This window comes from Ursus americanus, chromosome 18 (genome assembly GCF_024610735.1).
Source record: "Ursus americanus isolate L20-20 chromosome 18, mUrsAme1.1.p, whole genome shotgun sequence".
In the NCBI taxonomy this organism is placed as follows: Eukaryota; Metazoa; Chordata; class Mammalia; order Carnivora; family Ursidae; genus Ursus; species Ursus americanus.
In genome coordinates, this window is record NC_142144.1 from 12,462,423 (window position 1) to 12,479,575 (window position 17,153).

Below are 17,153 nucleotides of genomic sequence, written 5' to 3' on the forward strand. Positions count from 1 at the left end.
TTACTTTTACTTCATGTATCTAACCCCCCCCCCGCAAATTTTATACTATACTTAACTTGTTCTGTCCCTTCATACGCAGAAAAATTGTGAATCAAGAGAGGTTTCATTTGCAAAAACCTATTAAAAGAGGTAGTTCCTCTAAAATATTCTAAATATGTAAATTTCCATTTGATACGGTAGGACAGAAACTCAGGGAATCACAGCTATTTTTCTGACATAACTTCTGAACTACTCATGGTTCAGACAAAAAGGCACATATTTCTACTGCACTTCCATTTCGGCCTGCACTCCCTTCCTGAAGGGATGCTGACCAGTACCCCAGGGCAAATGGGCTGTTCTCAAATAGCAACAGTGACCAACTGGTTGTAGCTGCTCAGAGCACTGTGTGAGAAAGCACGTCGACCCCATCTAGGGTCAGGTAAGAAAGAGTGCCGGGATCATTAGCAGTGTCTGCTACGGCTATTCTTAAGCTAATCTACGGTAAAGGACGAAAGACGGTAAAACTTTCGCAGACAGGTGAACAAGAACTTTGACAATGTGGGTTCAAGTCAACTTTGCTAGGGCCATTTTCATTATCACCCTTCCATTCTCTTTATATCCCAACGAATCCCTCACATGTAAGGTCTATGAAGGCAGGAACTCTGGCTGTCTTAATCAATGAATTCCCAATACCTCAAATAGAGCCTAATAACTCGCAGAAACTCAATAAATGTTTGTTGAATTACTGTAGGAATGGTGAAAGGAACACAGGCTTTAGTGTCAAACAGACCCGTGTTAAATCTTGACTCTATCCTAATGTGTGAACCTGAGGAAGATATTTAACTTCTCTGAGCCTCATCTGTAAAAAGGAATAAATAATGCTTCATCTTAGAAAAGACCTATGTCGATCACTGAACAAAACAGGAGAAAGTAATGCCTGGCAACATAGGAGACACTCAATACACATTAGCTTTCTTCCTTCCACAAGAGCAAGAGTGGAGCCTGTGGAATTTTTTCTTTTTTTTCATTTGCCTTGTTCAAATCAAGCTGTGGTTTTTACTCCCTTCTTTCCTTTCCCATCATTAACTCTAGCTGCAGGCAAGTTTATGGAAGGCAGCAACTGTGTGTATCATTTATCAAGCAGGACACATGTTAAACAAATGCAACACAGTTTTCTGTCCTCAATGCATTTGAAAAGATTATGCATGTAAATCTGCATCGTGTCACTGCGGCACGACACAGAAATGCTCAGGTTTGGAAAGAAAGCCAACCGCATGTGAAACAGAAAGGAATTACATAAACACAGAGGGGATTAGCTCAGCATTTTGAAGCTATGAACCTGGGTACTCTATGGACAGCTTCTAAACTGGAGGAAGGAAATGTTTAGTTAGAGCTATTTGTTTAATATATACACCAGATGAGATAAAGGAATTCAAAAGACAATGTAACTCACACTTCCTCACTCTGTCCTTGTAAAGTACCTACTGAGATGATTATGAAGGGTTTTCTTTTTTTTTCAAAACTCACAGAATTTCAACTTAGAGAAATGGCAAAGATGCTCTGGTTAAAAACGAAGATATACTCCAACTTCCTAAGAAAAAATTAAGCTGTTAATACCTCCTCCTGCCTCTTAAGATGCTCTGGTGGCCAATCAGGTGCTTCTTCTGCGAATGCCGTTTGCCATTTAATAACAGAAGTGGCTGGCTCTGAAAAGCAATCTGCCTGATGAGGTCTTCAAGCTGTGTAATTAGGAGGCTATTCCCTAAATTGGCCCGCGGTGCCTATGGGATCAGATGAACAAGGGAGAAGGCCTCAGCCATTCAGAGGGAGCCAGAAAGGGAAAGAGTTGACTATTCTCTTTTCGTCCATTTCTCTGCTTCTCAGTAACACCAAGAAAGAGTGCCCTCCTTCCATCAGTCTAATGACAAGTACTCATGCACTTGAGGAAAACTGACAGAGTGCTTCCATGTGCCAGGCACTGTGATAGGTGCTGCACAGAATGAACAAGTTAGATATGTGTCCTACAGCCCAAGCTTACAGTCTAGTAGAGGTGAGATGGAAAATAAAGATGTAAATAAATGCCTAACTGTTAGTGATGAGTGCGATGGAGAAAAAGAAGTGGGCTATATAAGAGAGGTTAGCTTGGACAAATAATTTAGATTAAGCACATTAGGGAAGGCTTCCCTGAGAAAGTGTCATTTAAGCGGTGATCCAAAATATGAGTAGCAATTAGCCACACAAGTATGTTCCACGCAAAGGGAACAACATATGCAAAGGCCCTGAGGATGCAAAGGGTGTGGTGTGTTTGAGGACTTGAAAGGCCAATGTGCCTAGAGAGGCATACAAGGGCGTCAGTGGCATGAGACTACAGAGATTAGAGACAGGCAGGGGCCAGAGCATAATGCAAAGCCTTCTAAGGCCACAATTTTTTTTCTTAAAGCTTACATGAAGTCCCTGATAAATTTAAAGCATGGGAATGACATAATCTATTTTTTTGAAAGTTAACTCTGGCTGCGGTATGGAAAATAGAATGGGGGAGTGGTAACAGCCCCCCCCCCCAAGTGTGCCCAGAACACTAGTTACAGTAGCCCTCTGATTTGAAACAGTGTTCATAGTAAGGGCTTTCCCTCACTCACATCTCTAACCCACCTGGTCAAATCCAACAGGTTCCACTGTAGTCTCTGGAATAGAACTACCAAAAGAGACCATCGGAATAGGAAGGGACCTCAGATTCCTTTACCTCCTATTAACAGATTAGCAAATGGTCAACTGGGGGGAGAGGTGGGACTGGGTTCCAGGTTCTCCAGGACTCCCAATCCAGGTCAATTCCTACCAGACCAACATGGAAAAGCCCATTTATCTTCCTCAACTAGACTTAAAATCATAGGTTGCAATGATCTAAGGCAACCCATCTTCACCTTGGAAGCTCTGTGCTCTGTGCAATTCTACAATGACCAGTCCACTTTGAAAGGAATATAAATTCCGGAGGGTCTGCTCCAAATAGTAATTCAGAGGTCACTAACTGGGGACCCATAGGTCAAATCTGGTCCATGAATATGTTCTGTCTCATAGTCTTTAAAAAAAAAAAAAAAAGTGAATTAGTTATCAACATTTAACAAAGATCTTACATAAAAATTTGAGTTACTGGCTTCTTCTAGAAATAAAAACCTTAATATCTGGTACCACTGATGACCAGGTCTACATGTCTGCCTGGCAACAATGCACAGGAGCTGGGCACAGGCTCTGCCACTTACCCCAGCCCCTTCCATTTGGCTAAGTGCCAGTCACTGCATTGCCACTGTTGTTTTTCTTAGATGGAGCCTGTTTCAGTATTCAAATTTCTTGCCTGGCCTTTTAGTGTTTGAGTTCAACAGAAAAGGAATTTAGAAACAGGAAGAGAGCTTTTCCTTAAATCCTTATGTTCCCTTTATTCCTTCTCTCTTGTGTCATCCCAAGCTGTAGGAAATACTTCCTCCTGACCTGACCCAGCCTCCTCCATTCCAAAAGAGACCATGAAGAAGAATCCTCTTTGGCAAAGCCACCTCACCTCTGGGAAGCTGGCCATATTCACCAAAATCAGCTGTGGCGACTTCATAGAGATCTGGCCAATCTGGTTTAAAGCAAGCTTCCCATCAGCGGTTACCACAGTGATATGATCAAGGGATCCTAGAAGAAAAGTCACAGGGTTTTAGAATTCAGAAGGACTTTAACAGCCCCACATCTAAGTGCCCACCTAATTCAGATTCAACTAATATTCCGAGATCCCTTATCAACGGAGGAGCAGCAGTGTCACATGATGGAAAGAGCTCGGAAATGTTGACAGAATGAGGACATCCTTACGATCCATCAGGGTGGCCAACTATAAATGGCTCTTTCTGAGACACAAAGAGAAAGGTGGGGAGGGGTCCTCTTAGACAAACTGGGTGTTGTCCCAGCAAGCTGTTGTTAGAATAATGCAGTACTTTACTATGGCCCAAAGATCCGATTAGAAGTATTCAACCAGATTCAATATCGTCGCAAGATAGGAGGTTGTTGATACCACTGGCTTCAATCTAGAAGAGTCCAGGATGTATAACGGTAAAAGTCTCCATGATTCTGAAGACCAATGATCTGGGTTCAAATACCAACTCTGCCATCTCCTGATTGTGTGACCCTGGGCAGATCCCCTCAACCTTTTGGCACCTGCTTCCTGATCTCTAAATGGGGCATAAAAATTGTACTTCTCTCATAGGGTTGTTATGAGGATTCAGTGAAAGAGTTTCTGGAAAGCACTTGTAACTGTCCTGGCATATAAAAGGGCCCAATAAATGTTAAATTATTTCTTGACTTTCTCCTAAGTTTTAACCAAACTAACCTACTTCCAATTTCTCTAATACAATCTGTTCTCTCTTGCCTCAGGACTTTGAGTATATATCTTTCTTTCTATTGAGATTGCCCTTCTCTGCTCAGATAACTCCTGCTCATTCTTTATCATTCAGCTATAATAGCATCCAATCTCAGAAATCTTAACTGACCTTCTAGACCGGACTAAAACACCCTTATGAGCTCCCAAGGACCCTATACACTATAATAATCAGTATTTGCTGAACATTTCCTATGAGCAAGACATTGTACTTAATGCTTTCTAGAATTTCTTTGCTTTCATTATCCCAATAACACTATGAAATAGTTCCACTACTTTATAGATGAGGAAACTGAGGAGCAAACAGTAACCTGCCCAAGGTCACAACAACTCTTAATAATGGAGTCTAGTCTGGCTAACTCCGAAGGCATGGTCTTCACCACTCTGCTCTGCTATGTGGTCTTGTCCATGTTGGTTTACTTGTCTATCCCTTCACATTAGGCTCTTGGCTCTTGGAAAGTGGAAACAATGTCTTTCTCTCTGTATCTAACAGCACCTATTAATCAGCACAGCATAAGTGCTCAATAATGTTTTGGTGACTACATGGGTGTGCAGATGGACAAATGAATGGAAGAGGGCAAGAACAAACACATGGATAAATCTGTACTTTAGACAACTAATAAAAGCAATCAACTACCTTGGAGATAGAAATTGCTGGTAGACGGATGGAGGTGTGAAAGGAAAAGTGCCTGCTGGCTCAGATAGTAATGAAAGGGGATATGGAAGAATCTGGCATGCAAAACACTGGCTAAGTTCAGTTTCACCCAGTCTCTTCATGGCCCCAAGTTCTATGGAGAACGTTACACAAACATAACCCTGAAGAGAAGGAGGCAAAGAGGAAATACCAACGGGAGGCCTTTTGAAAATGGATCTTAACTCAGCCTTCCTGATTTGCCATAAGATCCTTTGCCACAGAAGTTGCAACACGGGCTTTTCAGTATGCAATTGTGGTGGTTCCCGTTCCCTAAATCTGTATCGACATAATGCATCAAATCCTTTTCCCTCAATCTGTCCCCAGCGAGAATCTCCCTCAGCCTCATTCCTGCCCCTCATTTTCTTAGAGGTTAACATTTAACAAATTACACTCCCAGCCTCTTTCCAGGCCCATCATCTTTTTAAGTTCAACAAGAGTGGAGCTTGCTGGCTAATTTTAAGTATCACATTTCTCCCTGAGCTCCTCTCAAACTGCTCTCTGGTTTCGGCTGCAGAATGTTAACAGGCCAGAAAGCACAGGGGAGACAAAGCACTTTATCAGTTTCATACCTAAAATAATAAGCAAGTTTAAAATAAACAGTTGGGAGAGATTGAATGGCACGCTCTACTGTCAGCAAAGGCAGAAATGCCCCAGTCCAAAGGTTGACAAATGACGGAATGGTCTTCTGATTTCACATAGGATCTCGTCTCCCTGAACTCAGTATATTTCTGCTGGTGTTTATAAATGCAGCTGTATATTTTTCACTTGGTTTTCTTAAGAACAAGTTCACGAAATATTTTCTAGTTTCCTTAGGAACGATCCCAACCAAGATGTGAGTGGGAGCAGCCCAAGCTCCCAGAGATACCTTCAGAGAGAGTCCCAGGCTTGACTCTAGGATGATGACAATTTCCAAAAGGCCAATTTAACAGCAATTGGATTTTTCCTGCCTGCCTGCACCATTAGCTGACAACTCACTTCTTCCATCACATCTGCAAACAGTTCTCCTAGACAGTTCTGACATTTCCCACTTAGAAAAGCCACTTTCAGGAAGTTATTAACCCAAACGGAATCTTCCTGGTCAAGCTCAGGGGTACAGAAATGCCTCAGATGGATAGGTCTGCAGCCACTTGGTTCCCAGTAAGGGGTAAGAATGGCCAAATAGGACAAATTGCAAAAAGCAGACCAAAGATGTCAGTTACTGTGAGATTATATACCTAGAAGTGTTATATAATATAACCTTAATAAAACTCCCATGTTTTGAGAGTGCAATTCCATGAGAGCAAAGACCATGCCTGTTTTTTGTTCACCACTCTGTACCAGCACAATACTTAGCTCATAGTAGACAAATATTTGCCGAACGGATGAATAAAGTAGTGTTAACTATGAGCCAGGCACTGTGCTCCAACCATTCCGTATATGACCTCATGTATTTTAACACCCACCCCAAAGCTATAAAGTAGGAATTAGACAAGGAAACTGAGGACGAGAAAAGTAAAGTAACTGCCCATGGTCACCAGTTAGTAACAAACTGGGACTGAAACACAGCTCTGCCAAAGCCATGACCTTTCCACTATGCCCCTCTCCAAAACACTGGTTCAGCCACTAACCTGGTGAGGTCCTTATATTGACAGTTTTATTGAAATTATCTTTGAGAGCTTCCATCACAGACTTCATTTCTTCATCCACTTCTTCCAAGCTGATTATATCCTCAACCAAGGCAGCATTAAGATTCACTCTGGTTTGGACTTGTCCTTTCCCTTTGGCTAGGAAGTCAACAATCAGTGAATAAAAGAGCAGCAGCATAAACAGAGACCATAAGCAATTAGTGAAGAAGTGCCATTAAGTGCAGAGAAAAATGCCAACTGCTAAAAAGTAGTACATTATCAGTGCCCTAAAAAAGAGCCTACATTGACTGTCCACTAGGTACCCAGCATTGTGCTAATCACTTTCTGACATACTAGTGAAGGCACAGGCTTTATAATGAAACACCTCAGGTGAAAATCCTGGCTATGATGCATACCAGTTTTATGACTTTGGGCAAGTTACTCCACTCTTCTGAGTATCAGGTTCCTTGCCTGTAAAACAGGGATAATACCTATATTGCCAAGGTTGCTATGATACAAATTAAGTAATTCAATTATCTAAAAGAACATTATCCATAAATGAATTCCTTATTTTTTAGAAAAATAAACAGAAGATGAGAAAGGTAAAGTGACTTGGCTAATGTCACAAGGTCATGAAATAGTAAAGCCAAGATTTGGTCCTGGATCTGCCTAAGTTTAAACCCATGAACTTTTCATTAGATTGTCTCCGAAAAATCTAACTGGAGACACAGGCAATACATTAATTCATTTTGAAATGAATACTAAGACAGGATATGCAAAGTACCTGATAGCTGCGACAGACAAAACAAACAACAGTAGTTAACAAACATTAACCACCACCAGTGGTAATAACAATGGCTTGTATTTCAGAGAATCAACAGTAGTGGGAACTGAGTAATATTCGATTTTATGCCTAAGCCACCATGGTGATTTTTCAGATACATTCTATATATATATAAATCACTTCCATGAGTACAACAAATATTTCTGCCTTTCTTCATGGAAGGTGGGTGAAGGGAAAAAAGAATAAAAATATTAAGTAATACTATCCTACATTTGTTAACTATTCAACAAATATCTATTGAGAGTCATTCATAACAAATTTTATTGAACATCTACAGTGAACTAAATCCTGTGATATCTATACAGCACATTATAATTTGCAATGCAATTTAAAGTACATTCTCCTATTAGAGAGTCAGAGCAGCTCTCAGAGTTAGGAAGAACAGAGATTATTATTGTCCCCCTTGTACAGGGAGATGAGAAATCTGCAGCACAAATTATTTAAATGTTTCCCCCCAAGTACCAACCAGTAAGCAGCAGAGTGAGTTTTTAAAAACATGTATTTGCTTTTGTCACCACCATGCTTGAAACTTTATTGCTCTTAAGTTAACAGAATAATGGCTTAGAATTTTCAGAACTGATGAAAGATGAGGACCTTCAGATTCAGAAATACAAGTTCCAAACAAAGGATAATAAAAGTATATTCACACCTAGACATCCTGTGAATGCAGAAAACCAAGGACAAAGAGATCTTGAAAACAGCCTGAGATAAAAGACAAGTGATCCATGAAGGATCAAAATTCAGAATAACAGCATACTTTCAAAGAACAACAAGAGGAGCTAGAAACAATGGAAATAGTATCTGCAACTTCAGATTTTTTTGAACTAAGAATGCATGTTAAAAATTTTAAGTTATTCCCACCAATATTAGGATGGATAATACAAATGAAATAGGATACAGCCATGAGAAAGAAAGATCTACAACTGCATAGAAGAAAATGATTCTCACAAACATAACGATGAGCAGAGGCTAGACACCAGAACACAGACTGGGCAGCACAGAGCCAGATATAAGAATATACAGTACAAGAGACAAAACGAATCCACTTATTCGAAGTCAGAATAACAGTTACCTGCAAGGAGTAAAAGATAGAAAGTTACTAGAAGGGAGCATAAAGGGGACTTTTGACATGCTGGGAATGTTCTAGTTCTTGATCGGGTGCTGATTACACAAGTGTTTTCAGTTTGTGAAAATTATCAAGCTGTTTTCTATGACAGCTGCACTTCTCTATAGGTGTTTTTTAATATCTATAATATCTATATCTATAAATATCTAGAAATTAAGGGTAACTACTAAAACAATAATAAGAAATAAGATGTACAACTTCTGAATCAGCAAAGATGAAAAGAGAGAAATAAAGAAATTTAATTAATTCAATAGAAAGGAGGGAAAAAAGAAAAAGAAAACCATGATAAAGTACAAAATAAAATAATAGATACACAAATACCCAGTAATCACAATAAATATAAACAGACCAAGAAAATCACATAAAAGTTAGAGATTCTCAGAACTTTTTAAATCTAGTCATATACAATACATAAGAGATTTTACAAAAACGTGAAATTACAGAAATTTTAATGTATAGGAATAGAAACATTATAACCCTGGCGAATATTAAACAAAAGAAGGCTGTGCGATTATATTAATATCTAAAAAATAGATTTTAAGACAAAATGCATTAGAAAAAATGAAGACCATTTCATAATGACAGTAAAAACAATTCACCAGAAAGATATTACAATTCTGAACTTAAATATACCCCATAACATAGCCTCAAAATTGGCAGAATTAAAAGGAGAAACTGATGAATCTACAATCATACGACATCCAAAATACCTTTCTTCATAACTGATAAACTGAGCAAATTAAAAAAAAATAGAAAATTTGATCAATAAAATTAGCCAACTCAATCTAATGGTCATATATACAATCCTGTACCCAGCAATAAAAGAATACAAATTCTTCTCAAGCACACTTGGACCTTTATACAAAATGACCATGTTCTAAACCACGAAGCAAATCTCAATAAATATCAAAGACTCTGTATCATATAGGACACATTCTCTGATCACAGTAGGATTAAGCTAACTCTCCAAAATACATACATTTGAAAAATTTTTAAGACTTCCAAAGAAAATGACAATAAAAATACCACATATCTAAAACTTCTAGGAGACACCTAGCTAGAAAGGAGACACCTAGATGTTTTAGATATGTGGTATTTTTATTGTCTTTTCCTAAATATTTTAAATTTTCATTATGTGTTTCTGTAGTCCATGAGCTATTTGGCAGTGTTTAAAATTTTCAAACGTATGTTTTTTGGAGAGTTGGCACGGGTTGTGATGAGCACTGGGTGTTATATGCAACTAATGAATCCCTGAACACTGCATCAAAAACTAATGATACAGCGGCCAGCTGAACATAAAATAAAATAAAATAAATAAAAATAAAATAAAAAGAAATTTATAGTTGTACATGCATATAAGAAAAGAACAAAGGTTGAGAATTAATGAACTGTTCAGTTGAAAGGATAGAAAAAGAAGGACATGGGAGAAAATAAACAATAAAGGGCAGACATCAATAAAACTAAGAAAAGAGAGATCACCAAAATTAAAGGCTCTTTTTTGTAAGGCTTATGAAACTGACAAACTTCTGTCAAGGATAATTGAGGGGAAAAAAGGAAAGTAGACAAATCAATAATATTAAGAAAGAAAAGAAGGAGACAGTTACCAAAACATTAAAGATTTTAATGATCTTAATAGACTATTATGAACAACTTTATGCCAACAACTTTGAAAACTTAGAAATAATGAAAAACTTGCTAAAAACATTTAATTTACTAAAACTAACTTCAGAAAAAAGAGAAAATCTAAGCAGCATCATAATCATTAAAGAAATTGAATCTATGATTTAAAGTCTGTCCACATACAATACCAGGTCTAGATGATTTCACAGGCACATTCTAACAATCATGTAAAGAACCAATTAATCCTGATGTTATCAGACCACCCCACTGAGAGAGACAGAGATGAACTCCCCAACTCACATTATGAGACTAATATGGTCTTGATACCAAAACCAGACAAGGATAATGTTAGAAAATTATGCCCATCGATATCAGAGAGTTACATTAAGGCTAATCTCACGTAAAAGTATAGACTCAAAAACCCTAAGTTAATATTAGCAAACCAAATCCAACAACGTACATATAGATTACGTATCAAGCGATGTATGTACAAATTATGTACCAAAAGCAAGCAGGGCTCATACCAAAAATGTAAAAGTGGTTTAACATCAGAAAAAGCTACTGATGTTGTCACCCCATTAACAGATTACAAAATTTAAAAAACAGATGATCAACTCAATAAATGCAGTAAGAGCATTTGATAAAAACTTAATACTCATTCAAATAAAAAATTCTTAACAAAACAGGAACAGAAGATATTTGCTTAAAAGAGAGACTACAGAAAAAATATGCAAACGTTAATTCCTGATGTTAACGTATGAGAAGTGTTCCCGATAAAGTCAGAAACATAATAAGGATGCCTACTATCATCAGTCACGTTTATTCAAATTATATTAGAGTTCTTAGCTAATGCAGTTGGGGGGAGGGGGGAAGGGAAGAAGAGAAAGAAAAGGTATATGGATTAGAAAGGGAAAAACAAAGCTATCATTATTTAAGATATTATAATTACCTAGAAAATCCAAAAGAATACACAAACAATAGCTCTAACAAAAGATTTCAAGGTTGCAAAACACAAGACTGGAGGAGAATAACCAAAAGTGTTCCTGTTCACCAGCAACCAAACAGAACACATAATTTTTAAAAGATACAAATTTAAAACAACAAATCTTCCATAAGATAATATAATAGATGTAATCATGACCTTAAGGTAGGGAAATTTTTCTCAAATAGGAGGGAAAAAAAGCACTATCTATAAAGGAAAAGATTGATAAATTGGACTACATTAAAATTAAAAACTTCTGTTCATCAGAAAACCATTAAAAGAGTGAGAAGGCAAGCGTATTACCAATACGTACATATGACAGAAGTCTTATCTTTAGAGGATATTACAACTCCTACAAATCAATTTTTTTAATGGCCACAAGACTGGAAAGAGGATAAAGAGCCAATAAGCAAATGTAAAGGTGCTTGCCATCATTTACCCATCAAGAAATTACAAATTAAAACCACAGTGAGATATAACTGCACAGCCATCAGAATAGCAAGAAATGAAAAGACTGACTGTGCATCAAGTGTTCACAAGCATGTGGAGCAAAGAGAAAGCTAAAACATTTCTGGTAGGAGTGGACACCGGCATGACCATTTTGGAGAACTGTACATACAGAAACTGAAGGTACACATCCTCAAAGACGGAGATCCCCTCTCTTGGTTTATGTACACCAACAGAAAGGTATTCATATGGGCACCAAAATCCAGGTACAGGCATGTTCATAGTAGCATTATTTATTTTAGTTCAAAACTGGAAGCAACCCAAATGCCCATCAACTACAGAAAGCATACACAAGTTGTGGCAGAAGCATTCGCTAGGTACCATAAAGGAAGAAAAATGCACCAACAACTACTATCGGCAACCACATGGACAAACCTCACCAACAGATTGTTAGGAAAGGAAGCCAGGCACAGAAGAAGCCATACTGAGTTCACAAAGGGCAAATCTAATCTACAGTGCTAAAATCAATAACATGGGTTATCTCTTGAAGGGTGACAACGGAAAGGGACATGCGGGAAGCTTCCAGAGTGTGGGTGATGGTTACAAGGCTGGATTCACTTGATCAGAATTCTCTGAACTGGAACCACTTACAAGTATGTACTTCCCTGCATATATGTTATAACTCAAAAAATTACTTTAAAAATATATGTATGTGACCAAAATAATCATATCCCAAGAATAAACCTGATTAAAGAAATGTATAAAATCTTTATGGAGGAAAACTCACAATATGATTATAAATTTCATATACAAGAGCAAAAGGCTGGAAAGAAGAAAATGAAAAAGTGTGTGCATACGGTGAAGGGAAAGATTTGTACCACCAGATTCAAGATATTGTGACAGTGATTCAGGAATTTAGAAAGGAATTTAGTGTTGGGAGAGGTAAGCAATTCAACAAAATTAAGAGCTCAGAAATAAAATACATAAAAAGCAACTTGACATGCTACAGCAGAGTAAAGAATGGGCTAATGATATTGACACAACTTATTACCCATCATAAAAAAGAAACCTAAAGAAACTTAAAACTAGATTCCCAACCTCACAACATATTCAGGAATAAATTCCATATGGATTAAAAACCCATGAAAAGTAAAAATATTTAGAAGAAAATACAGAAGAATAGCTTTAGGACCTTGGATAGGTAAGGATTTGTTAAATAAGACACAAAAAGTACAAATGATAAGGAAAACGACTAAAAAATATCACCATATCAAAACTTAAGCTCAACAAAAGGTATCACTAAGTAAAAAACAAAGCAGACAGCTGTAGCACATACAATCAACAAAGGACTCACGTTCCTTACAGAAAGAATCCAATAAACCTAAAAGAAAACGTCAAGCAACCGACTTCTTAAAGAGGCAATCAAAAAAGATAAAAACTGAATAGCCAATTAAACTGGAAAAGATGTTGCTTACGTGCTGTAGCCAATGTGTATGATGCTGGGCGTATCAGGACCCCCCCACCCCTCCCACCCTGTGTCCACTTCTGCCACTAACTAGATGTAACCAGGGACAAACATCTTACATTGGCACCTCGGCTTCATTTGTAAATAGTGAGATCTGTGCTTCACCAGATAACTAAAAACATTTCTTCACTGGATAATTCTAACTCTTGCACTGGATAGTTATGAAGATCCATTTATTAAATATGTGAATTTAAAAAAAAATTAGTGCAACATACAGATTAAAAGTTGTTGCCGTTATCGCTATTAACAGAATGTAAGTCTTCTAACATGTGTTAATGCTCTTTCAGCAACTTGTTCATTTTCCTATTAATAGAAAAGGGAAGGTCCATACGAAATGATAAAAGGAAAGCCAGTAGAAAAAATACTCCGCAGCATATTTCCAGCACCATCCTTGGAATGGACGCCCTGACCGACCACTGCCAAAAGCAGGTGTGCTTGACAATTTTCTGTCTGTCACGCCTTCCTTCGTTCAACATTTTTTGATACATACTACATGTCAGGCCCTGTTAGGTACTAAACAAGACACAGACCCTAGCCTCATAAAGTCCGTCATAGAAGACATTTAACAAACAATAATTAATCTTACAATTAATTGATTAATTAATGAGTGCTGTGCTAAGGATGTCAGAGGTAAAATAACCGTGCATATGAGTGCACGTAACGAGGGACCTGACCCAGTCTAAGAGGTCAGAGAGGGCTTCCATGAGGAAGCGCCATTTAAGCTGAGACCTGCGGTATATCAAAGTCTCATTCTTGGATGACACAAACCATTAAGATCATCCATCTAAATCCACGGCTCTAATACCTCTTCACCCAACAAACTTCTGGTTTTAATTTTACTTCCAACTAGGTCTTGCTATAGGGAGAAAACATGTTGATCTCTGCCACAAAGAGTCTGATTTGCTTGGCACTTACATCTCTAATTCTAAAACTAGAAGAAGGAATTCAGACATTTTCTAAGCAGTGGTAACACAGGTGGCAGCATGGTAATGAGCAAACAGACCCTCAGTTCTACCACTGTCTCTGTCACTATATCTTTTAAGCTGATCAACTGAACTGTCTGAGACGCCATCTCGTCATTCTTCCATGAAGGGAGAAATTCAGTAACTCTCTGAGATCCCTTCCAGCTATGAGAGTTCGAGGGCTAAATATAAGAAAGCAGTGAGGAGGTCATACATCTCTACCTTTGGCTTTCTTGGTAGCAAAATGACGGACTGGTACAGCTGGAGAGGCCATGGATTGCCCACGGTCATTTTGTCTTCCACTCACTGTCTTCAGCGTCCCTTCTGAAACAGGTCTGGTCCAGGCTGCAAGGGAGTTACAAAAGGCAGGGGGGACCAAGCGGAAGCACCTTAAACCCAAGGCCATGACTGAAGACGATCTTGTGAACATTCACTAAAAAGAGTAAGACAAAAAGGAGATCTAAGTAAAACAGACTGTATTACAGCTTCAGAAAATAATTTGTACCAATTATCAAGCAACCCCTGCACATTGAGCTATGTGCTAGGCAATTTAAACGATTATCTCCTCCCAACAGCCATCGAAGGAAATATGATTAGCCCCATATTACAGGATGAAGAGATCGAGGCTCACAGATTTAAGTAACTTGCTCACAGTGTGTAAGACTCCAAATCGCCAGGCTCTTTCTACTGTACCAAGTGCCTCTTAGAGTACGCAGGGAACATAAAGTAAGTAAACGTGCAGCAGCCTAAATCTTTAATGATGCTAATTAAACCCTTACATGAGAAAAGGCAAAAAATCTTGATAAAGTTATACTATAAAGAGGGAGGGCAGAGCACTGAAAGAGGACCTTAAACTAAATTTAAAAAAAATCATTTCAACAGGCATAAAATGACTGGAAAATTCACACGACAGCATTTAATTAAAATTTTCTTTGGTTCCTTATGCACTGATTACCAATTAGAACGCACTTTACTTTAATGTGAGTCTGAAGCACAGTTGAGGTTTGAGGTCTTCCATGTTACAGAACTGAAGCTCTGGAAAATGCCACCCTCCTCTGTGTTAGCACAAGTTACACACTATACATCTGCGGTCTGACCATGAAAAGATGCTAGCATCTAGCTGACGTACAGCTAGCATCTGCCAGGAATCTGGCGATCACTCAGTTAAAACCAAGAACGATTCTCATCAAATACCTGGAAGCTACTATCTTTGAAAAGCCATCCTACACATCATTTAAAAAAGAAAAAAAAAGAAAGAAAGAAAATTCCATACTAAAATGTTGATGCAGCAGGGCTAAATCAGAGCATGTGCTCTGTAGCCAGAGAGACTTGGAGTCCAATCCCAGCGCCACCACTGACTAAATGCCCCTGAGCATCTCTGCCCCTCAATTTCCTCAACTGTAAAATGGGGATAATTATAGTTATTTCTTAGGGTGGGGAACAATAAATGAGTTTATGCAGGCAAAATAATTGGCATAGTGCCCAGTGGATAGCAAGAGCACCAAAAAAGGCTATCTGTTGAGAGCTATCGCCTTCCATTTCAAAAAGACCTCCACATGACGGCCAGACACGATAAAGAAATCTTGTGTGTCGTTACGAATGTACCAGATAGCCTAGTCAGTCAGATCTGCATGTACATTTCAACTTTGGACGGTTCGCTCCACCAATCTGGGCATCACTTTCCTCATCTCCAAAAAGAGAAAAATACTTCTGATCTTAAAATGAAATAGTAAGTGTATGGAAAACACCCAGCGCAGTGCCAGGGATATGGTATCTGCTCAATAAATGCTAGCTATCATTATTATTTCTTGAAAGAAAAGTAAATGAGTAGAGCAAAGGCAAATAATTTCTCCTGATGGAATTCTTTTTTTCCCCTGATGGAATTTTTAATAGCAAGGAATGCTAGATGTCAGTGACTAGTATATGAAGTCAGTAAACACTAATCTGGATTAAAAAATTAAGTATCTTTTCCTCCTCTTCAATTATTATCAATAGCTACTATCAATAGCTATTAATTGAAGCCAGGCCCAGGCTGCTTGCTTTACCTGTCCATATTTCCCTTAATCCTCCCAATAATGCCACAAAGAAAGTATAATAATCTCCATTTTACAGATGTAGAAACTGAGGTTCAAAGACACTGTCACTGTCCAAGGGCATGGAACTAATAGCTTTGCCGTATTTCGGCAAAACCGTTCAGAAAATCTGGCTCTAAGTGAGGTTTCTATATCTAGATTTTTCTAATATAGCCAATGCCTAACCCACACTTATATCCAAATATGGCTGTATAATAATGTGGTTTTTTTAATTTTTATTTTTTTAATCTACTGGGTCTCAATTTGGCTGCTCCATTTAAGAAGGTTTCCCGGTGTTCCTGTTGCAGGTCATAATACCAATCCACAAAGCAACAGGAAATCAAAATGGGTTAGAAATAAACAACCTTTGACAGAAAATGCAGCACCCAAAAGCAGATCCAGTACATGTGAACCGGAAGACAACTCTATAAATAAACCACATTGCTGAAATGTTTTAGGCGTAGATTTTAACTGCACAGAAGTCAGGAAATTTCAAAGTGGAAGTTCAATAAAGGCAGTCTCTTGGGCCCTTTACCTTAAGGACATTCATATTAACAGTTCAGCACAGAAGAATTAAAGTCGAGGAAAGGAACTGTCACAGGAGCCCAAGTATTATCCAACAAAATTAACCTACACTCAGAAAAAAAATGTGTCAGGAAGTACCTGGGCTTTGGACATGGGGGTGAGCTGGAATCCCACAAGTCTGGGATTTACTCAGTGACTTTGGGTGGATCTTTTTGCCTGAGCTAGTTTGCCAACCATTTTTACCATGGTGATACTTATGAGCCTTTAAAATGATAATTATAACAATAATAATGAAACAATTGCCAACAGTTACAGAGTTACAACTATGTGTCAGAAACAATTCTAAGTGCTACACGACATACATTAACTCA

General features: G+C 38.2%; 1 protein-coding gene across 4 annotated transcripts in view; it reads right to left on the reverse strand.

The window, feature by feature from the left end:
• The window catches only part of MRRF (mitochondrial ribosome recycling factor), a 54,733-nt gene that overhangs the window by 35,309 nt on the left and 2,271 nt on the right, over nucleotides 1-17,153 (reverse strand). For 2 of the 4 annotated variants that reach the window (XM_045791013.2, XM_045791012.2), the window contains exons 2-4: nucleotides 14,408-14,618; nucleotides 6,683-6,838; nucleotides 3,527-3,645 (exon numbers count right to left, since the gene is read on the reverse strand). In XM_045791013.2, coding sequence (XP_045646969.2) covers nucleotides 3,527-3,645; nucleotides 6,683-6,838; nucleotides 14,408-14,615 — 483 coding nt within the window. In that variant the 5' untranslated portion in view covers nucleotides 14,616-14,618. The remainder of the gene's footprint in view (nucleotides 1-3,526; nucleotides 3,646-6,682; nucleotides 6,839-14,407; nucleotides 14,619-17,153) is intronic. The other 2 variants (XM_087869391.1, XM_045791014.2) reach the window with 2 other exon arrangements.